Source organism: Scomber japonicus, chromosome 14 (genome assembly GCF_027409825.1).
Source record: "Scomber japonicus isolate fScoJap1 chromosome 14, fScoJap1.pri, whole genome shotgun sequence".
Classification (NCBI taxonomy): domain Eukaryota; kingdom Metazoa; phylum Chordata; class Actinopteri; order Scombriformes; family Scombridae; genus Scomber; species Scomber japonicus.
Genome location: NC_070591.1, coordinates 7000875 through 7028369, shown reverse-complemented (window position 1 = coordinate 7028369; position 27495 = coordinate 7000875). Strand labels below are relative to the sequence as shown.

The following is a 27495-nucleotide window of genomic DNA, read 5'->3' as shown; positions in this document are numbered from 1 at the left end:
GGTTAGTATGAGTCTCATGGGTCGGTAATGTTAGGATATGACTGTGGCCTCCGTAACTATAGCAGGGTCTTCTATGTCAGCTTTACTTTGAACCATCCTCAGCTCCAGCTGGGGCGGACTGGGCCTCCGACCAGGACCTGCTAACTCTGACAGAGAGGCAGAAGAGGAAGAGGACAATGAACGTAATGAAATTTAAACATAGTTATCATTGGTGTGAAGCAGCCTAACATGGCCAGTTATCATCCAAAGAGCTGCAGTTCCTGTTGTGGAGAATCTTATGTCTGCTATAACTGTGACACTGATGCTTTGTAGCTTTAGTGCTTTAAAAGACTTTTTCTGTGTCTCAAATCTCGTACCTCTGTAGTCACACTTTATACTTTGAGTGCATACGTGCCTTCACACTGAGAAGTATATTAAAATGCAGATGGTGCATTCAAAACAGTCAAAAAGTTGAGTGTGGAACCATAGACACTTCTTGCCCTCAGCGGTCGCCATCTTGGCTCCGTAGCAGAAGGAGAGGGACAACGTTTTAAACAGGAAATGCCGACTAATGTTGCCTAACTACGGGGAACATCACTGCATTATATAAATGTAAATTATACATGTGTTTTAAGCACTAAGCACCACTATACTGTTGTCACATATAAGCCATCAGTAGGTTTATTGGGTTAATTTAGCAGTCTGTAATGATTTAATACAATAAAGCAAATGTTTACGGTAGTTTACCAACTTGGTAATTGTCATTTCCAGCAAGTGTGCAACGGCTGTGTTTGATTTGAGACACTAACCTGTCAAAATTTGTGCACTACAAGTACTAAGTATGCACTCAGTGTACTGACAGAAGTGTGTGATTTGAGACACAGTGTTAGTTTTACATGCTAAAACATGTCAGTACTGTATCTGCATTATAAATATCTTGCTTTACAAAACTGGAGGCTACATTCTACATTCACATTTTAGACAATTCATCAACATTTGAGTAATACACAAACACACAAATATCTAAATATATTAAATATTTGCTTTCTTACTTTGACAATTAATTCCCTAAAACTGTCTTGGAGCTGCAAACATACATGCATGATTACACTTCAGCATACAATTAGTTTTAGCTCTACTGATTTTGTTTGGCTTTATTTTGTCTCTGTCTCTCTTTACACAGTTTGAGAATTGAAATCATCCTGCTTTTTCTTACCATGAGCGTAAGATATGGTCCTCTGGATAACGTGGTGCATCACCGAAAACGTCTTCTCACAGGCCGTCTGAGAAAGAGAGAATAATAGAGAGAGAGAGAGAGAGAGAAAATGCAGTGATTATAATATTTTATGACTTGGCTTGGGGTAGCTGTGTGTGTGTGTGTGTGTGTGTGTACCTTTAGGTCATTAGGGTGATGGTGTGTCCACGCTAGCAGCATAGCAGCAAACAAATCTCCGGTTCCTACGAAGACAGCGTCCACTTTGGGTACTTCTATTCGAACTCTCTGTGTCGTCCTGCTGCCGTCTGGACGAACTGAGCAGCAGAGCGGAGACACCACATATTAGAAGAGGGTTTTTTAAAATCTTGTTTGCTTCCTCAATGTAGAATTAATATATAAAAACTCTTTTAGAGCTCTTAGCTTACGCTGCTATAGGCTTAGACTGCCGGGGGACTCCCATGATGCACTGAGCTCCTCTCTCCTCCTCCTCCTCTCTCTCTCTCTCTCTCTCTCTCTCCCTCTCTATCCATCCATCTATATCCATTTACATTCATGTTCTATTAATGCATTCAATAAGCTAAACTTCTTCCCCGGAGTTGTCTGTGCTTTCTCGTCTCACAGGTAATCTGGGCCTGTAGACGTCCGGATGACAGATTCCAGTCCCGGACCTTCAATGTGCTTCTCTCTCCTCTCCTTCCTCTCTCCTCTTCTCTCCTTCCTCTCTCTCCTCTCCTTCCTCTCTCTCCTCTCCTCTCCTTCCTCTCTCTCCTCTCATCTCTCTCTCCTCCACTTCCTCTCTTCTTCCTCTCTCTCCTCTCAACCCCAACCGGTCGAGGCAGATGTTCTCCCACTCTGAGTCTGGTTCTGAGGTTTCTTCCTGTTAAAAGGCAGTTTTTTCTCTCCACTGTTGCTCATGTGGGAATGTTGGGTCTCTTTAAAGTTAAAACCTGAAGAGTTCGGTTTAGAACCTGCTCTATGTGGAAAGAGCCTTGAGATAACTCTGTTGTGATTTGGCGCTATACAAATAAAGATTGATTGATTGATAAGACACAGACGTCACCTACCGTAGCGCTGGCTGCCCAACGACACGAGGAAGCGATCTCCCAGTCTGGAGGGCAGATCAGAGGAGGTGATGACCACTGTGTCTGGACCCATAGCATGAAGGAGGTCCATCACCTGCAGGCAGTCAGACAGAGGGTGAGATACTGGGATAAATAAAGGTGATATTAGATGTTAAAGAATGTTTTTTTATACATAGAAATTAGGTAAGAAAGTAAAAAGAAGGATTAGAGGCAGTGAGCAGTGTTTTACCTCTACAGCATCTTTCTCTGTGCTGATGGTTTTCCCCGTCAATAATCTAAAAACACAAGAAAACATATAACCAAAATGTCAAAAACAGCGCTGAAACTGAAGAGAAATTACGTTACAATACTGTGCTCTTAAAAGTCTTAGGCCACCACCATCATACAAACAGAAAATACAGGAAATATGTACACAAGATGTAACTTATTAAATATTATTATTAATTAAGCTTCCAATCCATTTAGGTTTAAGAGAGCCAGGTTCCTGTTATTGCTGCTATTATTAAGTATAAGGGGAGGTAACACTAAATAGTTACCACTTTAGTCTAAAGAAGCTGTTTTCTTTCTTTTTTTTTTCCTGATTTTAATACTGCATTCACATTTCCTTTATTTTCTGGTCGAAATAACTATATATGGTCATCATAGCATTGCTGAAACAACAAATCTAAAAGACTTTTGCACATTACTGTTTATTGAAATCTTGAAACTTCTCACGTTGGAGCACACAAATGCAACAAAAGCTCAGTAATTATGGGTGCAACACATAATCTGACTGAGATTCAAGGAGAAAATCAAGTTGTGTAGTAACGTCTAGTGAAGAAACCTTTCATTTGATTTTGTGGGTAGTGTAAAAGAGTAAAAACACTAGGTGGAGCAGTTTGACAGTGAAGCTGGATCTGAGCTGTTGTTGCAGGAGGAGATGACACAGAATCACTTTAACTGTGTGTTTATTTTACAGTTTCTCATAAATGCAGCTGTTTAGTGAATGTGAGCCACCAGAAACCTTCCTGTGTCTTTAATGGGAGCATCAACATGTAATATAAAAACTAAATAATATGTCCATAGTAATGAAAACAGCCTCTTTCATCTTGCTGGGTGCATCAGGAGGTCCATTATCATGGATGTAGACACCATGACCGAGCTTCATTTTACATTTTGGTTAAAGGATGAGTTCACCATTTTTTTTTAAACCTGTCTTAAAACAACAATCAGGAGCCAAAAAGAACATTGAAACATGTTTTTTATTGCTGTAATCATTCCTCCTGTTCATACTGACCATTAGAAGATCCCTTCATAATGCATTTACAATGTAAATGATGGAGGACTAAATCCACAGTCCTCCTTCTGTGCAAAAAAATGTATTTAAAAGTTAAACTGAAGCTAATATGAAGCTTCAGCCGTCAAAATGAGTCAAATCAAGTCTTCTATGTTTCAATGTTACAGTGTTTTTAGTGCCAAAGTCTCTTTTTGTTACTATACCTCCACCACAGCTCAACAGGGAAACACTAAGAGGGAATCTGAGGCTATAAAGACTGTAAATGTGTCAGATATCACTTGATATGACTAACTCAGACTGCTGAAGCTGAATAGAAGCTTCACATCTACTTTTAAATGCCTTTAAATAGTCAGTATGAACAGGAGGAATGATTACAGCGAGTAAAACCTATTTCACTGATCATTTAGACACCTGACTGTTGTTTTAAGACAGACATTGTGGAGAAATGTGTGGCAAATGATGCATTTATTATATTTCTACTTAAGGTAATAGTAGCCATAATACATGGGATTTTGACTTTGGCTATTCCTCATAAAATAAACATTATATACTGTAGCTTCACTGTATTGAGGTGTTACTTAAATCAAGATAAGAGGGGCTTTTTTTTTTTTTTTTATTCATACTCCTCCAAATTTCTGGATCCACAAAATGGAGGCATTGGATAACATCATGAGTGGTGTTATATAAAAGTGGTGGAGCTACTCACACACAGTTACAAAGTCATAGAAGTGGAGTCAATTTAAAAAATACAACCAAAAAAAAAAAAGTCATGTCAGATTTTAAAATGATACAAATGTACAAAATTGGAAAAATGTTGAACTCACTCAGCCTCAAACTGGTTGGGAGTAATAATGTCAGCAACAGGAACCACCTTGTTCTTATAGACAGGGTAAAGGTTTTGAGGAACGTACTGAGAAAGAGAGAGAGAGAGAGAGAGACACACACACACATAGGTTAAAGTCAGTTATAATGGAAACACACACACACACACACACACACATTGCTGCAGAGGAATTCAAAGCTTTCCTCTGATCTTTGTTCTTTCATGACTTTAAAATGATGAGCGTTAAATGACAGAAAATGATCATAAGCCCTGAAAATGCATATGTCTGCACAATGTAATATACACACATACACACACACACACACACACACACACACACACACACCGACCGAGTGAGTCACTGTGTATACGTAGTTCTGTTAGATCACAATAATCCATCTGTCACTGTAGAAATGAGCCTTGTAACAAACCCCCAGAGCACCAGCACAGTAAAACCCTCCCACACACGTTAAAGGCGCCGCAATTACAAAAATATTAAGACTCCATCCGAATACACACATTAACACACATCTGCACACATCTGCACACATCTGCACACATTAACACACATCTGCACACATCTGCACACATCTGCACACATTAACACACATCTGCACACATCTGCACACATCTGCACATATAGTAGATAAGTGTGTGTCAAAATTGGCAGTAATCTCACCATAGATCCATGATCACCGAGGACGGGGTCACACACTGAAATGACAAACATTCAGAGTCAGAGACCTGTGAAGCTCCAGCCATCATCATCATCATCATCATCATCATCATCATCATCATAATCATCATCATGTTACATAAATACTGCAGCGATCAGGGGCATGAAACTGGATTTGGAGATGTAAACACGTCTGAGGGATCATGCTGAGACTGACTGAAGAGAAAAATCTGTTTTTATTCGTTTAACACGCCAAAAAAACACTTTGATTCTCTTACAGAAGGAGACTTAAAGTGCTGCAGAGGCTCTTAAAAGGTCATTTTCATTACCGGAGTGAATGACATACTGATTATTTTACTGCTCTTTTCCATTAAAGGGAGATAAAAATGTAAAATCTGCCTTGACAGCAGCTCACGATGGGAACTTTCCTGATGCTGTCACACAACAGGCAACATGATATTTCATTTAAAGTTAACATGGAAGCTTCAAAGACCTTAAAATCTGCTGTGGAGGCAAACATTTAAAATAAATAAATAAATAAATAAACCCAAAATCAAACGGACACTAAGGCAATTATGAGGAATGAATCTTACACAGGGAAAAATATTCCGTGGCCAGGAAAAATCTCCTCCATCTAGACTAATTTAACCAACTAAAGAGATGCAAAGATACTCATTTATCCATTGAAATGTGTTTCCATAGCTTCAGTTGGGAATTATTATATTACATATTTATATACTGGTCCCAATATGATACCTGGGAGTTGGGATCAAGACTAAAACTGTACCTTTCTCAGGTTAAACGAAAAGTTTTTCTACCAACAGCTTTTTCTAAATAAAAAAGTATAAAATGAACAGAACTGACGGTTTAAATGAGGAAATAATCAAAAATTAACTAAACACGACTAAAGATTAAGTATGTTATTTATTTTAGTAGTGACACTTTTTAAAGACACATTAAAGCTGCAGTTGGTAACTTTGAGGAGAGAGAGGACTTAGTATCAAATTTGAAGAAGTACAACTTTCAGATCAGGGCCTGTGAGGAGGAAGGGGGAGGGGCCTGTGAGGAGGAAGGGGGAGGGGCCTGTGAGGAGGAGGAAGGGGGAGGGGCCTGTGTGCATGAGCAGTGATTGACAGCTGTCAGACACTCCATCAGACACAATCCTGGCTTTGATTGGGTCTTTTTGTCCAGCCGCGGTGGATTCTGGCAGTTTGCAGTAGGAGCAGTAGGCGGGTCTAAATGGGCCTGTTTTTTTTTTTTTGGTTTTTTTTTTTTACAGATGACTAATTTCATGTAATGCTGTCTTTACATAGTGACAGTCTTAGCAAATATGACAAAACGTTACTTTTATAAGACAACTTCAGCTTTAAGGTTTGATTTTACTGGAGTTTAGAGACTATAAAACTCCAGCTCTCCTCCTCTATTGATACTATTGCTCTCAACATATTATCTGTAAACTTAATTTAGGACAAGAAGTAAAGTAAATGACATCCTTTTCTAACATTATGACACCTGAAATGCACGTGACAGCACAAATATCTCACTTTTTAACAGCATCTGGAAGCACATTTCCCTTTTTTACTCAACTATACTTTCTGTCTACAACTAAAAGTATTTAGGTATGCACATTACGCCCGTCACCCGCAGGTTGTTTATTATTTCCGAACAGTGGCAGTAGGTCGTCTCTGTATCCACTAACACAATGTCTACGGGCCAAACTGCTGGAGACTTGATTTTGAGTGAAGCTGATTGGTGCAACATGAGATGAAAACTCTCCTGGCTACACACAGAGAGAGACAAAGAGAAAGAGAAAGAGGAGGAGAGGGAGAGACGCCTGAGAGTGATTCACACTGAGGACTCAGCTAAAATGAGTTTGTTAACTGGACTATTACTATAAAAGTTAGTCTGATCTTGTGTGAGTGGATCTTGTGTTTCACTGTCCTAAATAATCTTATGTCTTATCACTGTGTGTGTGTGTTTACTTGTATTTAAGCTAATTTAAATATTAACAAAAGGATTAAATGACCACGTGTAATGTGAAAGGAGTAAAAGGTGCCTCCAGATGTTTATAGATAACTTTACATTTTGTTTCCTTTGGAGAGACTGACATATGAAAAAATATGATCATGGAGAGATTTTTGGGCTTTACTTTCTCGTTTTAAGAAGTCATGACTAAGATCTTGGTTTTGAATTTATACTTTTTATTATTTTAAATGTTCATTAATTCCTAATTAACTCCAGATGTTGCTGTTTTGTTTTATTTGTTGGTTTGTTATGAGTTCGTTCTATTGCATTTGTACTTTCGATTTGTTTTTATTAAACGTATCGTTCACCTGGTGTGTATGAATGATGCGTATACATGAATAAAAAAGAAGAATGGTAAAAATAAATAAAAATAAATGAAAAATGTTTAAAAACTCTAACTCCAGTGGATGGTGGAGTCCACACCACAACTATAACCGCATCGACAGTGGTGAATTTTATTATTGGATCACTTTCAGAGCAATAGAAAGCCAATCAATCAAAATCCTTCCTATAAAACCATCTAGCCTGATATTTACAGTTTAATGCAGCTGTGCTCCTCTCTCAGCACAGACTGGAGCAGAATGACACCCAGATGTGATTTCTTTAGATAGGTTTGCCTCTCTTTATTATACAAAGATGCTGGAGCTTTGTTCTCCATTATAATCGAGCTTCAACATGTGCTGCTGTGGATCGGCTCAGTTTGCTCTCTAAATACTGAAACATCACAGCAACTAGTGTCTGAAATACTTCTTCAAATACCCTTCTGGTAACGGGTCATCAATAATCTATTTCCATTAGCTGCAGACACAGCTGGACCGAGCAGCGAGAGCTTGGCACCGCTGTTTACAGGACGTTACGGTTCATAAGTGTGGATGCTCACATCGTTATCTTTATAGTTATTGTTATCATTCTTAATGTGGACGGCCTTTTAGTCCAAGTGAAAAATCCCTAGAATTGATCACCCATGGGTTTTATCCTCTTATAGCTGATATATTCTTGTTTTATAGCCTGCAAATTTACTCCTGAAAAATCAATTTGGAGCCAAAGTGGGCGACTGTTCTGCTGCTCCTCCTGAAAGCTTAGAATAGGACTGATTAAGGTGTTCCCCTCTGTAATCATTCCTCCTGTTCATACTGACTATTAAAAGATATTTAAATGTGCTTTCAATGGAAGTGATGGAGGACAAAATCCACAGTGTGTCCAGACAGTCATTTAAAAGTAGATGTGAAGGTTATATTCAGCTTCAGCAGTGTGAGTTAGTCATATCAAGTGATATCTGACACATTTACAGTCTTTATAGCATCAAATTCTCTCTTTGTGTTTCCCTGTTGAGCTGTGGTGGAAGTATAGTAACAAAAAGAGACTTTGGTACTAAAAAAACTGTAACGTTGAAACATAGAAGACTTGATTTGACTCATTTTGACGGCTGAAGCTTCATATAACACATTGTTTTTAAACAGGACTGTGGATTTAGTCCTCCATCACTTACATTGTAAATGCATTATGAAGGGATCTTCTAATAGTCAGTATGAACAGGAGGAATGATTACAGCAAGAACCAGAAACCTGAAAGCATTTAGTAGTTATAATATAACACTTCACACCTGCTACTAAAGCCATACACTGCAGTAAACTAAATCTGTGAGGTTTGAAGGTGTCAGACTTTACTTTTTAGAGAAGCTTTTAGACCCTGCACCATCTCATTACATCTGCAAACTGCACATTACCCAAACTAACTGCATTAATTAACCTTTAGAGAGAAGTACCAGCAGCTGGCTCCAGGCCACAGCAATAAGCTATTCATTTCTCATGAACAGCAATATGGTGCATGGAGGACCTGTCGGCTTGAGTGATACAGTTCACAAACAAACTGTGGGTGGCAGTAAGAACATAATGATTCATGTTCTATGTATGTTTCCTTTAAATAAGAAGCATGTGTTTGTGGGCTGAACACTTACCATACACCAGATTGGGGTTGGCTCTCTTTAGCTCCTGAACAATGTCCACCACCATCTCCAAGAAGGATGTGTCTCTGGTATACCCTGAATGCAACACACACACACACACCCAAACATATAATGTACAACTTAAATAAAGACACTGGTTGGTGTTAATATAATAATCTGAAAGCTGAAACTGCAGTAAAATATATATATAAATGTAGTGTTTTCTAGTAAAGGCAATGATTAAACATTTCACTGCAGTGCATCTTCACTACTGGAAAAAAAAGTCTCATTAAATTTAAAAGAAGATATTTCCCAGCTCCGCAATTACTTCCTCAAAAGCATCAATAATAATAATATTTCGATTTTCACTGATTTGTTGGGACAAAATCCAACATTTTACACCCAATGAATGTAAAAAGAAGGAGAGAGACTGGAGGAAACAGCTGTGTTAATGCTAAAGAATCTAATCTAACATCTCATCACTGTCAGATCATATTAATGTGAAACTCTGGTTGTGATCTTTAGAGGTGGTGATGAAGCAGTTACAGTTACAGATGTGCAGAGTTGAGCGGTAGTTGAAGATGTGAAGGTGAAGTCGAGTGTCCACCTGTTAAAACGTAGTCGTACTGGTGCACATTGTTCAGTTTGATCCCTTCATAGAGAACATGGAGCTCGTCTGCTGTTAACACCTGGCCCTTCCAGTGGGAGTAACCTGCAGACAAGAGGAGAGAATTCAATCTATTCTTCATCCATGTATAAGAATATAATTTTCCAGAAGACAAAACAACTGTGGATTTTAGGTCACATTTAGTCTTTTGTCGAGTTTTCCTGTTTCATAGACTTTTTGTTAACACATCATTTTGGTTTATTGTATATAATGTAATAGTTTGGTTGTTTGTGGTTGTCCTGTGAGCTGCAGCGCTTATAGTATTTACAGTTAGATGGTCATGACTCCTCTCAGCCAGCGAGGTTTAAAAAGCATCTAGGTCAACGTGACTCAAGTACAAAGAAAATGTTTCTTTCTATGAGCTCTGACCAAAGAAAACAAACGATGTAACTCGAACTGATCCACAGGAAACACACACGCACGCGCACACACACACACACACACACACACACACACACACACAGACACACACACACACTGCAGTCTCAGTATCTGGTCAGTCGGGGACCGAAAGGAGGAGACGGACTCATCTCCTAACACACACACACACACACACACACACACACACACTACACGTGTGAGTTTGTACAGGCTTGTGTTGAGTTTGTGTGTATTTGTACACAGACTACACACGTACAGCGCGTACTGAGTAGCATTGCGTGTGCCAGTATGGACGTGTGTGTGTGTATATGTGTGTATATGTGTGTATATGTGTGTATATGTGCATGTATGTGACGTGAATGCCAATGTAAGCATGCGTTAGTGCACGTCTGTCTGCGTATGACATGTTTGCTGCAGGCCGATGATGTCGCAGCTCCAGGTGAGTCACAGTCAGGTCACGTGGTGGCGGTGGCGGAGAGGAGGGGACGGGGGGGGGGGTTCTGGTTGCTAAGCAACAAGCCGGGAGAAAGCCAAAGGGGCTAAGAAAGAGAGATGAGCAGTCAGAGTGCTGTGTGTGTGTGTGTGTGTGTGTGTGTGTGTGTGTATTAGAGAATGAAGGCAGGCCTAAAGATAAGAGCTGCTTCTGTCGTCATCACTCGCTGCTGTCGCAATTCACTACGCCTGCTGCTGTTCACCGCTGCGTCCTGTCGCTCCCTCCGTCTTTCTCTCCATCATTCGCCATCTGACTCTGATTCATTTTTTTCCCTCTCTATATCTCACTCTCTCTATTCACCCTGTCGGTCCTTCTTCTTTTTGCCACCCTCTCTCTCTCTCTCTCTCTCCCCTCTCTCTCTCTCATTTCAGATGCAGTCGTCTACTTCAATGTGTCACACTAAATTACACACACACCCCCCTCCGAGAAATTTGCAAATGTTCGTTTTTAATACACAAGATCTGATTAAACTAGTGCCGGAGTCTGGGGCGTTTTTATATGATAGGTCACGCTAACACTACAGATTTGAAGATTTCTTCCCTTTAAAGAAGACGTTTCTCCTCCTTGACATTTGTGTCTACATCATGAATGAAGAGCTAATAATAATAATAATAATAATAGTTATAATGGGCAAGAAACCTGTGATTAGAGTTGACATTATAGAGCCTGAAGACTAAATCAGCTATATTGGCCGATGTTCGCTTATCACAGATACATCAGTACACCATAAATCACCATGAATGTCACATAATAATAACAAGAGAAATAATAAACACTGTTTGTTGGTGGTAAACAGCGCCTCCATCCATCCCATCCATCCCATCCATCCATCCATCCATCCATCCATCCATCCATCCATTTTCTTTACCGTTTGTCCTCTAAAGGGTCACAGAGGAGCTGGAGCCAATCAATCACAGAGATAACATATATAAAGACAGACAACCATTCACACTCACAGTCACACCTACAGGCAATTTAGTGTCACCAATAAACCTAACCTAACATGTTTTTGGCCTCCACATAGAAAGATCCCACCACCACCACCATGACATAGTTTTGTTTTTCCAACTATAAAATCTTCAAGTCCCCCTAAACTCTTTTTCAAGAACCACTGACCAGATTCTGAGATGTTCATTGATTAATTGGTATTAATCTCATCCTAAGATTACTCAAGAAATGTGAAAAAAGAAAAACAAACAGGTCAAACAATGTTGGGAAATGGTAACAAATATGAAGGGAACACAAACACATTTTTCATTGGTAGGGGAGCAAAGAAGGATGAGGCAACTACCGCTGGGTATCAGATACCAATACCAATCGAAGTACCCTTAAAATGATTTCAGTACCTAATGAGTGCTTCATTAGATACCAGCCAATAAGCAACTTACCATGGCTCTATGTATTGCTGCTATGTTAATATCTACAGTTACCTAGTTACAAATGATACCTGTAGCCTTATTGGTCAGAGTTTTGATGGTTTAGGTGGAGATGTGTTTCATTTTAAAGTTAGGTGAACATTAGGTACTGATGAGACTTTCTTTATGGATTCATTGATTCATTGTTTCACATTATGGGTTGGTGATAAATAAGGCCGTTTAAAAATATTACCCTACCAGAACCAATCCAAGTACCCTTAAAGCAAGCCGATACCAGTTGATTACTTCATTCGATACCCATCATCAGCAAATTTTGTGCTCTGTCTTTAATCCGGTGTAACAGGCGTGTAATGCAGACACACTTTAGAGCCGTTTAGGAGGCATCTTAGCTGCTGAACCACTAAGTGCGCTAACTCAAATTCACCACGACTTCACCACCAGACAGGTTGTAGCTGCTGTGGCAGTGGGCCAATCACATCTGGCGTTAAATTGAAGAACGCTTACGTTAATTGGCTGTGAGCAAATCCATACAAATAGTCATATTTTCTAGTTCTGGGTGCAAAAAGGATCGATTGCAGGTATTGTTTGACGGGAGATGTTTCGATAGTACTTGCTGTCTATTTATTTCAGTCGATATCTTGAAGGGACGGAGTACCGATACCCAGCCCGAGAGGCAACTGATACATTTTTATTATTTGAAGTTTGAAGGTTCAGTTAAATTAAGGGTGTTTTCCTGCTCTGTTCAGTCTGGTCGAACAGGAGTCTGCGGTTTGTTTAGGCAGATCTGAACACACAACGATCATACCGACACAACTGTACTGAGACACTTTGAGGTTTTGTTCTTCTTGGTTTGGTCCAAGAACTCTAGAGCGGCTTCTTTGTGGTGGGAACATGATCAGACCCCAACTCCTAAACTGGTTCTGCGAGATTGAGTTCAACAGCTAGAAGCTTGTTGCATGCTGGGATGCAGATGAGCAAAATCAACACTTGCTAGCAGCTAGTTGGAGAACTAATTGAGATCCGACCCTGACTACTGTGAAGAAGGTTGTTTTAGGCCAGAGGAACTTCTTCTTGTGGTTATGTTCTTCTTGGTCCAGCTCCAAAAACAACTCAAGTCAGACTCTGAGCAAAGTCAATGTTCTCACGTAGCTTGTAGCATTTTGGATTTTTCTTGGATGTGTAAAGACATATCAAACCAAGGAGAAAACACAACAACTAATCCATCGATTCATATCAAAGGCCTGAAGACAAAACCCCCAAAAACCCAACTGCTGGTAGTATCTAATGAAGAAGATTGATTCTTCTTTAAACAGGGAAACTTCTGCTGTAACTCAAATGCAATGGGTGAAATTTAATTAGCTCAAAGCATCAAAAAAATGACATTTAAGAAACTTAACGTCTTGTAGACACAATGACCCATTTATAGGAAGCCTCAAAGCCCTCGCTGTGCACCAGTTTTACCATTTTCTACTGTCCAAGAAAATGTCTGTAGATTATGAGTAACTGTTTTCTGTAAATGAAAAGCTGCTAATTGATCTCTAGGATACCTGGCCTGTATGGTAACAGATAACAGAGGAATCTCCTGTTGTTCGTCTTGAATCAGGCTACAACAACCTCAAACAATCTCAAATGTAAATTACAGCATTTCATCTGTCAACGCTCACCCACACACAGACAACACTTATCCTACACGACACCTACAATTATACTTACCCCTGCCTTACGCCTGCGACATCACATCTGATCACTGTCTACGTCCTTCATGGTAACAGCGAAATTACACAAAACCAATATCGGACTGAGCGGCCTGCTGCCATCAATCACGTCTTAAACAAACTGCTTGACCTTTTACTGGCTTCAAACCTGGTTACACCTGATTCAGGGGGCAATTATACAGAGGAGATTAGGGGTACTTGTGTTCCTACGCTTAGAACTAATGGGAAAACTAGACAACCATGACATGAGGTAGTCGAGGACCGAGGCCGTCTGCTCTAACCAATCATCACGTGGAAAAACAGGTGGTTCTCAAACAAGCGGCCACTGGAGACTACTACTGTTAACTACTGCGTTTAGGAAAAGACGGGTGGTGTGAAAAAGGGTTAAACTGACCTGATAGAGGTAAAATCTACCAGTTATTTGGCTGCTCTAAGTTACTTCTTAACCTTTTTTTTTCTTATATGGGGAACTGACAAACTCATCTATCTCAAAGCTAGACCTAGGCTGTGTCTGAAATCACATACTTCTGTTAGTACACTCTGTACACTATGTACTTTCTTCCATATTGTGCAAATTTCAACAAGTTGTGAGCACCCTTGTAGCCGAGTGGAATGAGATTTGAGACCCAGCAAATATCTATCTTTCCTAAATTATCTAAAAAAAAAAAACTTTATTCACTGATAACTGTACTAGTGAAATGTATTTATATAGCGCTTATCATAGACGTTCATCAGAAGTGCTTTACATAGGCAAAAAATGCTAAATGCTAATTAGACGTATTAAAGTAATGTGTTTCATCATATGTATTTCATGAACTACTTTATACACTAATTAAAAGTATTATATTCCATTCATGCCAATTTTGTACCTTTGTTTTTGCACCTTTTAATTGATCTTATTCTTTTGCTGTTTTTATTTCTGTGCATTTTATTATTATTATTATTATTATTATTATTATTATTATTATTATTATTATTATTATTTTAGACATCATGTACTATTATTTCTGTGCCTCAGTCTTTACCTCTCTGTGCTCCTTGTTTGCACTTTGTAACATTACTAAGAAAAGTATATCAATAAGGTTTATATTATTATTATTATTATTAATAATAATATATTCTAACACTCAGAGACAACATTAATGATAGCCTTTTTCCACGATTCAGTGTTCACTATGAGGAGTCCCTTGTGTCGTGTACAGCTTGTATCCGCTGTGAAGCAACAAGCAACAGCTGGGCAGATGTGTTTGTTTTCACAGCGCTCGGCTGATTCATTCTTCAGGTTCAGTCTGCATGAATAACACGAGCTGAGACCAAGACAATAATAAAAATAAGACCAGGGGACAGACAGAGTGCAGATTATTCATTCATGGGTCTGGCAACTAGATCATAAGTAGTGAGAATAAGGCATGATGCAGACATCCTCTCTCTAGGTCCAGGTTTCCTCAAAATGTCAAGTTAAAAGACAGAATACGGCAAATCAATATCAAATATGCAGCTTTCTCTCTAAATTGATCAAAACCAGAGGAAACTATCTGTAATTACAGCATTTTATCATCTTTATTGGGTCAATTTTCTGCCTTTTTTAATATTCTTTGAAACAATGCAACGTCAACCTTGTAAATTTAGAGCTGTGAAATCATCCGAGCCTGATGGTGAAGCTCTAAATTTACCGGTCGATTTGACACTCAACCCTCACCTGTGGTCACAAGCACAACAGAGCAGCTCACTCACATGATTTTAATAGTTTTTGGACAACATGGAGGTACAAAGCAATGAGATATGTCAGGCTTTGGACAAACACACACACACACACACACACACACACACACACACACACACACACACACACACACACACACACACACACACACACACACACACACACACACACACACGATATTGTGGACATTGCTTTTGCTCACTGTTTGTATTAATGATGTAATGTTTATTTAATGTTATTTCATGGCTTGGCTAAGTTGTTCACCTGCCTGAGGACTAGAGATGAAAACTAGCCCCTCTTGGCTAACTATGACATGTTTATATTGTGGTGTGAGCTAAAATGTTGATTGGTATGTAATGACTTAATAAATAAAACAAACTTGGAAGTAGGATTGATTCATTGTTGGTTTAAAGGCTCTGAACATGAGATTTGTTGCCAGCTTCCATTATCTTGTGATGGCTCCGGAGGCGATGAAAACATGAAATAGCAGCAGGATTTCTCTTCATTTTCTTGTATTATACTCTTCTAAACTTCCAAATTACATCTGTACATGTTTGAGCCAAAATCTGATCTGAAACATATTCATTACCAAATATGAACATGAAGAAAAACTACACAATTTCTAAAAATCTTGTTTAAATGAGCATCATCATCCCACATTAAATGATGATGAAGTTTATCTCCCTGCAGCTGCTTTGATGTTTGACAGCTTATCTGGTGACGGTTCGTGAAGTCGCTGACCTCCTCCCTCCCTCCCTCCTTCCTCCTTCCTCCTCCTCACCCCAAAAAAACTTGACTCACTCTGCTGTCGATTCGTCAGCTTCAACGCGGCCGCTGACTCGACAACAACCAGCTCTCTCACAGTCATTAACACATCGTCACGACAGAGGAGGCTGGGCGCTGACTCACACTCACACACACTCAAACACACACACACACACACACACACACACACACACACACACACACACACACACACACACACACACTGAACAAAGACACGTGCCATTTAATGTGCCTTACCTGTATGGTTGGAGAACTGGACAGAGTTGATGGAGTCCACCTCAAACCCCAAAACCTGGAAACAGAAAGAGGAATGAAATAGTTTAATCTAGTTTATTTCAGTAATTAAACTCAAATACACGTGTATAGATAATGTAAATAATCAATATGTCCATGTTTTCTCCATCTCTCTTAGAAATAGTGACAAGGCAAAACAAACAAAATATATAAAGACAGAGAGAAACACTTTATTAAAGGCTGCATTACATTAGAAGACCAAGTTTTTGGCTTAGCTGATAATTCCCTACTGAGAAAAATTACCAAAAAAATGCCTGTTTGGTCATCAAACTCACATTACTGATGATTTTCTAATTCAAAATATTGGTTTATTATTGATTTATTGATTTTGTGTCAGAAAATGAATAAAAATAAAACACGTGCGGTTGTGTGGAAACTAAAACCTCACCTTTAAGAGATAAAATACAATAAAAATGAAAAGTAAAATATCAAAAATAAACAAATATAATGTACCTAATTAATGCTACATACAAACATTGTGAAATAAAGCAAAACTGCAGAAAATATGTCGAGTAAATGTCTTCGAGACATTTTTCGACACCAAGAATTTAACGATGGCTTCATTAAGAAACAGAAATAAATAATAATAGGTTTTTTTACAAATGTTTTTCATAGTTTCTTCAATATATTAGCAGGTAGCAGTAAATACTCAATTATATCCTTGTGTTTGTGATTGTATCTTGTGATATTTTCTGATGTAAAATGGTGAATGGCTGCATTTATATAGCAGTTTTAGTAGAGTACTTTGCATCTCAGTCACACACACACACACACACACACACACACACACACACACAGACGGCAGCTGCTGTCCTGCTCATTTGGGAGCAACATGTAGTTCAGCGTCTCTCCTGCTCGAGGACAGTCTGACAAACGAGCAGCAGGAAGAGTCGGGGATCGAACTGTTGACCCTGTGATTAGTGGACAACCTGCTCCACCTCTTTATCAGCCCACCGTTTAGAAGCTGGACTGGCGGAGCTGCATCCTGTAGAGGCCGACCATCCATAAGGTCAGATCTGATTGGAAAATTGACTAAATTAAGTGGTGTCTTTCCCCTGATGATGGTCCTGTGCTGATTTAATTAAGAGCAGATTCCTCCGTTAAGTTAAATGTCTTCAAAAAGCACCAATAACCCATATCACCAGTCATGATAATAAGGGTATAATTTAATTTAAATTAGACCTATTGACCATATTGACCATCATTTCCAAAAATATGTGTAAAACTTGTGGTAATAAACAGGTTTAACACAGACTTGGATGATAATAATAGATATCTTGTGCTTTATAAACACTCAAATCAGACCACGGAGGCCAAAAATTGCATGATTGACATGAAGACAACAGGAGGGGTAATTCCCCCACAGTCAAAGAAGGCGTCTTCAAATGTTTTATTTTGCCCAAAACCATAAATATTCAGTGTCCTATCATCATATATGACAAAGAAAAGCATCAAATCTTCAGATCTGAGAGGCTGAACCAACAAAATGTATGCTGTGACTCAAATGATTATTCGATGAATCAATGAATCATTGCAGCTCTACGTATTTTGGCTCCGGCTAAAATAAAACAACATCCTGTCCGGGTAACTTGTCTGAACAAACATTTAAAAACCATCACCAAAAGAAGAGAGAAAGAGAGAGAAAGAGAGAGAGAGAGACTCGTGACTGATCCACGTGCATCCACTTGTTATCTGAATGACTTTATTTAATGGGGCTAAAGCAGGCAGCGAGCACACTGAATGACTTCTTTGTTCTTTTCAATTGACTGTAACTTTGAGATAGAAGAGTGAGCTTTCACAGGAGTGGAGGGGAGGAGAAAGAGAGAAGAGAGAAAGGAGAAAAAGGAGAGAGAGAGGAGGCGGAGCAGCAGCGTAAATATTAACTCTGACCTTGAAAGAGTTCGTCTGTGTCCCGCTGCGGCTGTCAAACTGACAGAAACCCCCCAAGTGTGGGCAAAATATTCTGTAAAACGTTAAATATTTGTGACATTAACATAAAGGATTTAAATATGCTGAGCTGTAAGTGGTGTCAGGGATGCAGAACATGACACCACTACTGTTTAAATTAGTATTTTAAGAGTGCAGCTCTGTGAGATGTATTAATGATGAACATCGTACTGCTAAATTTAATTTATTCTCCTTTAAAGTCGCTCTTCTCTCGTCAATATCTACAGATTAAATATACATGAAGGTCAGAGGTCCTGCTCCTTGTGTGTGTTGTTATATGTTTTAACCCTCCTGTTGTCCTCGAGTCAAGGAAGGAAGGGAGGAAGAAGGAAGGAAGGGATGGAGGGAGGAAGGAAGGAAGGAAAGGATGGAGGGAGGTAGGAAGGAAAGAAGGAAGGAAGGGAGGGAGGAAAGAAAAGGAAAGGAAAGAAGGAGGGGAGGAAGGAAAGGAGGGATGGAGGAAGAAAAGGAGGGAGGAAGGAGGGGAGGAAAGGAAAGGAGGAAGGAAGGTAGGAGGGTGAGAGGAAAGAAGGAAGGCGGGAGGGAGGTAGAAAGGGAAAGAGGAAGGGAGGAAGGAAGCAATGAAGGACAGAGGAAAGAAGGAAGGGAGGAAGGTGGGGGGAGGAAAGAAAGAGAGAAGGAGGGAGGGAGGGAGGGAGGGAGGAGATGAAGGAAGGAGAGAAGGAAAGAAGGAGGGAGGAAGGAAGGACAGACGGAAGGAAGGAAGGGAGGAAAGAAGGAACAGTCAAAACAGACAGGGTCAATTTGACCCGGGAGGACGACAGGAAGGTTAATATCTGACCTACTGAAAATGAGCTATAAGGTAACTCCTTGATGTACAATACATCAAATGGTAACATTTATATTTAACACTGTACATGGTCCCATTAAACACATTACTACTAAATTACATTTGGGTAATTCCATTCATCATCTGCATCTAATCTACTTTATTATTGTATTTTGTATTATTCATTATGTCCTGGTTTGTCTTTGTATATTTAACATCTTTCCTATAAAGCACTTTGGTACTCATGTCTGTGGAAAGCTCTATATAAATACATCTTCTTCTTCTTCTTCTAAATAAATTCTGCATCATGTTTACGGACACTGAGGTGAGGTATATTATGAGTTTATTTGTATGTGCTGATAAGGCAAAACAACTGCTTATTTATAGCAGATACAGAGAAAAATAATATTAATTTAGAGTCTTGTAAAGTAAATCTAATATTTAATCTGCTTTTAGCTCTGATTTTGGTCTTCATCAACTTCCTGAGGGGACATAATTTACTATTTAGCCACTAAATGTTCCACTATGATAAAAATAGTGAACCAAAACAGTGAAGTGGTGAGCCGAAAAACTCAAAACATGAGCTATTATTATCATTGTGTTATTATAAAAACATGGATTAAAACCATTTTAGATAAAGAAGTATGACTTTGAGTATCATTTTACCTCCTCATTTGAACTCTCAGCTCTACGTTTTGACGTTAGCTTAAAGCGGCTAACGTCAGAAAAACCTTTTACAACGTGTCTCTTTTTGGATGAGCTGTTTGTGATCTGGTGTAAGAATCGGAGTATTTACGGCCTGCTGATGCACAACGATCTAAGAATATGTTATTTAGGTCACATCCGTTTCTTTAGTCCCTCTCTTTATTCATAAGCCTCAAGTCAGTGACACAGATAGCCTGTTTACAAAAGCTTCCACTCAAAGATCATCAGAGACTCGAGGAGAGGATCTCAACTAAATAAACTAACTAACCTACTTTGAGTTAAATAAACACTTGAAGACTCTTTGGGTGAATCTCTAAATGAGGAAGTCACAAATGTTTCTGTAATTAGACTGATCACATCTTACAGTCGACATTAATGCTGCCTTTACTGCATCGTGACTTCTATCAGCTGTGGGTTACATCCTAAATCAGGGATGTCAAACATGTGGCTCGTGGGCCAGAACTGGCCCACCGAAGAAGGGTCCAATCTGGCCCACTTTCTGTCCTTCCTTCCTTCCTTCCCTTCTTTCCACCTGTCCTTCCTTCATGTCTTCTTTTCCTTCTTTCCAGCAGTCCTTCCTTCCTTCCATCTTTCCTGCTCGTCTTCTTTTCCTTCTGCCCTTACTATCTCCTTTCCCATCTTTCCATCCATCCATCCTTCCTTCTTTCTTTCCTTCCTTCCTATCCCCTTTCCCTTCTTTCCATCCGTCCTTTCTTCCGGTCTTCTTTTCCTTCTTTCCAGCCGTCCTTTTTTCCTTCCTTCCTTCCTTTCTATCCCCTTTCCATCCTTCCATCCATCCTTCTTAGCTATATGTGGCCCTTGAACTATAATGAGTTGAACACCTCTGTCCTCAGTGTTTAAATCCTCAGTGTTTTCTATAATGTGATGAGATTAAAACGTGACTATATTTCTCATCGAGGTGAATACTGTCTCACGCAGCAGTATTCAGCAGAAGTGGTGGATTTAGATATGGGCGATATGGGCATCATGCTGGGGGCGTCGTAGAGCGCACAGAACAAAACATAAAAACAATCTGTTTTGCACATCACGTCTTCTTTTTATAACGTCACCATGAGGATCATTAACCTTACTGGAGTGGCAGCTTCTACCTGCTGAGAAGATCTCACAGTCAGAGGTAGGAGAGGAGGAGAGGAGGAGATGAGGAGAGGAGCAGCGATAGGTTGACCTCAGGAGGGAATCTAGCACAGCTCAGTCACACTACCAAAAAACACATACTTATAAAACACAATTTATAAGTATGTTGTTCTATTTGTGTATTGAAATATTGTTAATTGTTGAAATATCTATCTATCTGTCTATCTGTCTATATGGGAAGGTAGAGGGGGGTAAACCTTTTACATTGCTTGCATGTTGCATATTATAAGTCATACAGACTTGAAGTTAAAATCATAGACTGTATAAAAGAAATGGACGTAACATCCGTAACGTCACTCATTGGTTTGTGGACTGCTGCTCGGAAGCCAATAGTTTCGAATCTAGGCAGCGCCATCTTGAAAAATTCAGGTGCATGCTGGGAAAAATAAACACATGGATTCTACTTATATGGGCATGAGGCGGAGCGGGGAGGTTGCTATGGTTGCGAGGGCTGGATCTCGAGGACATTGAGCGATCAACCTGTCAATCAGGACGTAGCCACGTCCTAATGCATACCCTGCTTTATCGTCAAATATAAAATCAGGGAGGCCAAAATGTCCCAAATGAACATCATACTGCATTGAAGAAGGCTTTAAACTAGCGATTGAGACCATAAACACATTTTGAAAACGTTTACTGAGGTTAGAAATCAAGTGAGAAGTTGGTGAATTCTCCATTGACTTGTATAGAGACGGTCGCCCCCTGGTGGCCTTTTGATAGAATGCAGCTCTAAGTTACTTCAATGTTAGCCTCATTTCAGAGGACCGGAACTTCCCGCCTGGTTAAAACATCTCAAAATGCACCTGCATTGTTTTGCTTTCAGTCAAATAAAGAACTATTATTCCAGTCATATATTTAATTATTGAAGTTTTCTTAAAAATAGTTAAAATCTTGTCTTGTCTCGTTCTTGTGAGCAGAGTGTATCATTATCACAGCATCAGTATCTAAAACTGAACAATCAAGTTTCAAGTTTTGTGATTTGATTATAGAAATATAATCTATACAACAGGCTCAAAGGCAGCTGATTTTTACACAGAATGTGGATCCTCAGTGTTTCCTTAAAGATTCACTCTCTTTCGGGGGCAGCAGGATAGCAAATATCCAAAACACTGCATCCTTTCTGCTTCCAGAGAAGATGTTTTATATGTGATCACAAGCTGCTGCTACTGAGTAGAAAACAGAGAGCGTCTTTATTAGAATTATATGATTATGTTTTTAAAAGAGAAATATCTCAAGAGGAGGAAATCAAACTCAGCCTTCTAACTCTCAGGATTCAAGTATTCAGTATTGGTGTCTAAAACCTGCATGAATCCTCGTGCGCCAGAGGACAGCGCTCATCTTCTCTGAGAGACGACAGCAGCCTGTCTCCATCTTCCCTGACGTCACCCGGAGGAATCCAGTGCCAGCCAATCGGAGGCCTTGCTTCGCTCACACCGCCGTCTCCAGGCCTGAGATTCACCGTCCTGACAGCGCAGATAGAGGGATGCCCTGCTGCACGCTCGCTGGCTGGCTGACGTCATCGCTATCGTCTTACCCCCCCCACAACCTCCCCCTCTATCTCCCACACAAACTGAATCACGGTTATTACTCTGAGCAGAGAGAGAGAGAGGGAGGGAGAGAGAGAGAGAGAGAGAGAGAGAGAGAGGCTTCTTCACTGACCTGCAGGCTCTTAGTTGATCAGGCTAAATTTAAAACACTGTCAGTAGTTTTTGGTTTTTGTCCACAAGCAATAACAACAGTGAGTCGTGGTTCATTCACAAAATACTAGAAGACTATACACTTACAATACTGTTCAGTTAAACTTGCATGTCTGGATAAATGACGTACACAATTAGTTAAAAGCAAAAAGAAAAGCTGTAATTCACTATTAATGAAACATTTTTAAAAAACTGGATACCAAGAGTCAAAAGATATTGAAGAAAAATTGATTTATAATATGATAATTTGAGAAATATTTGTTATTTTTTGCAAGATAAATGACATAAACAATTAATCAACTACCAAAAAAAGCTGTTTCCTATTGATTAACTAATATATTTATCAACTAATCATTTAATCCAACTATACAAACTAAAAAAACTATACCATTTATTATTATTATATTTCTTTAAAGGCTATAAAACACAAATTCTGCCATTATTATTCTGTTTTAAAGGCCATTTAACTGCTCTATTAAAAATGTACTTATCCTGAGACTCTTACATTAGTAGAAATACATATATACACACATTAAAAAACTGAATACTGGTGTTTTTAAAGAGCCATATGCATTGATTGTACCTTCTTCGTCATGGTAACAGTGAACTGAATTAACTGTTTTTTTTAGTTAAGCTTTAAGCCGACGTTGGTCAACGCTGGTTAATATATCAACAGCCTGGTGTTTGGTTCATAGCTTACTGCTGCTATTATTTTAACATTAGCCTGGTACAAACAGGCCTTAATCAGCCGTGCTAGTCCAACATTAGTGGCTGCAATGAACCCCGGTGACACGCTCCGAAGCCCGGCAGCCATTAGGATAACCGCAAAAAAAAAGAAAATACATCCTGGGGGGGCGCTGCGGATGGGATGGGATGGGATGGGAAGAGAGGGGAGGGGAGGGGGGGGGGGGGTGATGAGAGGGGCTAAAAATAGACTCGGCTTCTTCTCACAACAAGTGACTGTCTCCGAGGCTGATGGGACACGTACCGTAGGCCTACACCAGCCTCGTCATCGCCACTGAGGGCTACACTACTACCTCCTCCACCTCCACCTCCGCCTTCACTGCTGCTGCTGCTGCTGGGAAATATGAAACTATAACAGTCATCAGACTCATAACGGTGATTACAGACTCACTGTCAACATTAGTGATCATAAAAAAAAGGAGAGGAGAAATTGTCACTTTAAAAAAGCCCGGAGGAGAGAATAACCTCTGTGTCCTTTCACATTATATCAAATCAATGTTTTTTTTCTTCTTCTTTTTTTTTTTTTGGCTCTGTATTCTGCTGATAGTTGTAACGAACTCTGTAAACTCTTGTTAGGTGTTTATTACTACAGAAAAGGTTTCTTATTAACAGGCTAAGAGACACAAGGTGAGACATTTGGACGATCATCTGTGAGTGTTTTACTATAAAGGTTAACTTAGTCTTCTTCTACACATGATGAGCCTCTGATTCGGGCGAGGGGGAGGGGGGGGGGAGTCACTTAAATAATCAAAATAAAGCACAGAGAAGCAACTTGATATGAAAAATGACACCAAATTATACTTTAACCAAAGAAAGACAAACATAAAAATTAAAAATCATCTTTTTTTCTTTTTCTTATCTTAATCATAAATCATAAATCACAAGTTAAAGATGGATTTTTGGACCAGTTGTTGGTTCAAGTATTGATTAAATGTGATTTGTTGTTATAGCTCGTGTCAATTAAAGAACATTTTAACAACTACTGATTATTTTAATTGATTGATCTGACAGTTTGTAATAGTTTCATCCACAAAAATTGAAACTTTTTGTCTTGAATGTTAGTGTGCCATCATCTATGACAGAGAAAAGCATCAAATCTTCACATCTGAAAAGCTCAAACCAACATATTTGTGCCACTTTTTTAACTTGTATCTATAATCTGATTATCATAACATAAACATTGATTAAAAACAGCAAAGAAATATGAAAAAAGATCAGTAAAAAATTAACTCCATAAATTAATCTACATAAGCAAAGAGGAGAAATATAACATCATAAAAGAGCAACATTACATTAAATTAAATTAGTATCTGCAAATATGTTGTCCGGTTTTTAACGTTATATAAATAGGCAGCATTTTCTATATATTTGATTCTTTTTCTTAATTGAAGTTTGTTAGGTATTAGTTATGTTGTTAGTATGTACGTACATGTTTTTTACCTTTGTCACAGGTGAAAACCTCATTTGATGGACAATTGTAAAAAAAAAAAGAAAAGAAATGTGTATTCATTTATCTATCAGTATATATAATGGCTGATATATCGATATCGGTCTTTGAATTTTACAAGTTAAGAATATTGTCTGTAATTGCACAGTGTCTTAATCTTTATAACACACACACACACACACACACACACACACACACACACTCAACACTACATTTGCCCAATTTCTCTAATAAAACAGCCCTAATCTGGTAAAAAGCTTTTATAAACCACAAACCAAGGTAGCTACTATGTCTGTAGCAAACCTAGATAACCTTTCCCCTCCTGATTAGTGCAAGTTTATCACAAAACTCAAAGCAGGTAGCCTAACAGTTGTATTATTGATTATTTCTTTCACCCTAGTAGTAACACACATGCAGGTTATCAGTGCATGAGACTGGATTTGTGTCCATCTAAATGCCCCCCCCCCCCACACACACACACACACACACACACTACATGACCATTACACAGCTGTCTGTCTGCAGCTGTGAGCCAACGGGGGCAACCTGTGTGACTGGTTACACATTTCCCTCTGACCCCTTCAGATTATGATTAGCTCATATTTTGCAACCCTGTAGCTCAGTATATACTATAACTGAGCTGTGAATGGTTAAAAAAAAGGACCCCCCCCCCCCCCCCCCCCCCCCCCCCCCCCCGACCCCCCCTTCATATAATAGCAGGTATCATCATTCATCATTCATCCAAGTAGGGGTCATTTGATTAACACCAGGAGGTCTGTTACCAGGAACAACTTAACCACCTTCTGGCAGTAATACACTAGTCATTACAGACGTCTAAGATGTTCTAGAGGCAAACATTTATCTTTCATTTATATAATAACTTAATGATAATGATGATTTCTCACATGATGGGCCAATGATTACCCTCACAGATGAAAAAAAAACCCCCAGCTTGCTCCATTATCGGACACCCTCAATGACCATAGACTGTATATGGCAATGACAGGTGTCGTGCCACGATTTCTGCGTCCGATAATGGAACTAAGCGAGCATCACAGACTTAAATTAATTAAAAACAACGTCAAATAGACGCAGCTTGAAAAGAGAGAGAGAGAGAGAAGGAAAAGAGAGAGAGAAAGAGGAGAGCACAGGCTGCCATGTTATTATACATATATATATATATATATTTATGTGTATGTGTGTGTGTGTGTGTGTTTGTGTGATTTTGATGAGGGAAAGATACACGAAGGGACCGAGGTTATTACTACATCACGTCAATCAGATAGCATCGTTTCCTTTTATATATTTTAAACACTTTCAAATATTTTCACTCATCCAGATTGCATAATACGAATAAAAATCGTGTGAACATTTAGTGTATGGTTGCAAAAAATAAAAAAATTGGTCAATTTCTGGTGTCATCATTACAATAATGTCAGACAGGGTCAGTGTCCGATAATGGGTGTATCGCTCTCTCGTCAGCCCTCTCATCTCATTTGTCCGATAATGGATGCACTGGCATTTGTATGGTTATTATATATTTTATACAGAAAATACTACTAACTCATCCAGATTTTACAAATGTGTATGGTTGCAATTAAGAAAAAGCCCCCCAAGCCCCCGTTGTCCGATGATGGAATCACTCGCATTAGTATTTACCTGTAATGGGAAAGAGGCGCTCTTGTTGCCCACGTATCCCCGGACTACATGGCTCTGTATGGACAGGACACGGCACTCCATGGCGGCTCCCGGTCAGCCGAGGAGAGACACGCAGATTTATAATCCCACCCGGTTACTTCAGCGATAATCGATAATCACTTTGACTGCATTACAGTAGCTAAAAAACCCAAAAAAGGAGGGGAAAACACGATATATTAACACCGCTGGTTACCTAGAAACAGCGACCGTTGGTTCTCCAGCTGTGTGTTCGAACGTGTGAGTGAGAGAGGACAGAGGAGGGGAGCGCGCACGTACACACACACACACATAAAATCATACACATACACATGTACACGGGCACGCACACGCACGCAACCACGCCGACATTCTGCACAGGCGATCTGCGTGACCGCCTAAACCTAATGACGTCACGGCAGCGCATCCTCTTCATGTTCATCATCACAGCATAGATGAAGGTTACAGATTACGAGTTACTGTATTCAATATGTAAATAAGTAATGTAAGTATTTTAATTACTTCATCAAAGCAATGTAACTTATTACATTTGATTACTTTTCTAATTTTCTAACTAATGTTTTCAGCTGTTCCCATTAAGCACCAAAATCTAAGTGCAGGTGTTTTTCATGGATACTGACATGATTTATAAGGGAGATCATTTCTTATAAAGCAACATTTATCTCTCATTGTAAAATGTATTCATTAGTTCATGTAGATTTTGGAATATAAAATAAAGATATTTGATGAATAAAGTGGGTTTAATTGGTACTGTGACTCCATTTAAGTCCACGTGTGCTCCAAATAAGCCCACATCATGATTTATTGACTAAATATTAAAAAGAAATATTGATTTAAAAGAATTAAAAACAGCAATAT

At 39.1% G+C, this 27495-nt stretch overlaps 1 protein-coding gene across 1 annotated transcript; it reads right to left on the bottom strand.

The window, feature by feature from the left end:
• On the bottom strand, positions 1–26868 carry pdxkb (pyridoxal (pyridoxine, vitamin B6) kinase b). Its single transcript, XM_053333680.1, has 11 exons — positions 26602–26868; positions 16401–16455; positions 9630–9734; positions 9035–9118; positions 5056–5090; positions 4378–4463; positions 2507–2552; positions 2260–2371; positions 1373–1509; positions 1196–1262; positions 1–146 (listed from the first exon to the last, which is right to left on the bottom strand). Exons 1-11 carry the CDS (start codon positions 26680–26682, stop codon positions 31–33), a joined length of 924 nt encoding a protein of 307 aa, XP_053189655.1. The 5' UTR covers positions 26683–26868; the 3' UTR covers positions 1–30.
• Between the last annotated feature and the right edge of the window lie 627 nt (positions 26869–27495).

What these genes read in the sequence shown, in the direction of transcription:
- pdxkb (XM_053333680.1), bottom strand. Translation starts at nt 26,682, where the DNA reads ATGGAGTGCCGTGTCCTGTCCATACAGAGCCATGTAGTCCGGGGATAC. An exon ending in TCGGTGATCATGGATCTATG is followed by an intron (nt 4,464 to 5,055) that starts GTGAGATTACTG and finishes TCTCTTTCTCAG; the next exon opens with TACGTTCCTCAAAACCTTTA. An exon ending in CAGAGAAAGATGCTGTAGAG is followed by an intron (nt 2,372 to 2,506) that starts GTAAAACACTGC and finishes GACTGCCTGCAG; the next exon opens with GTGATGGACCTCCTTCATGC.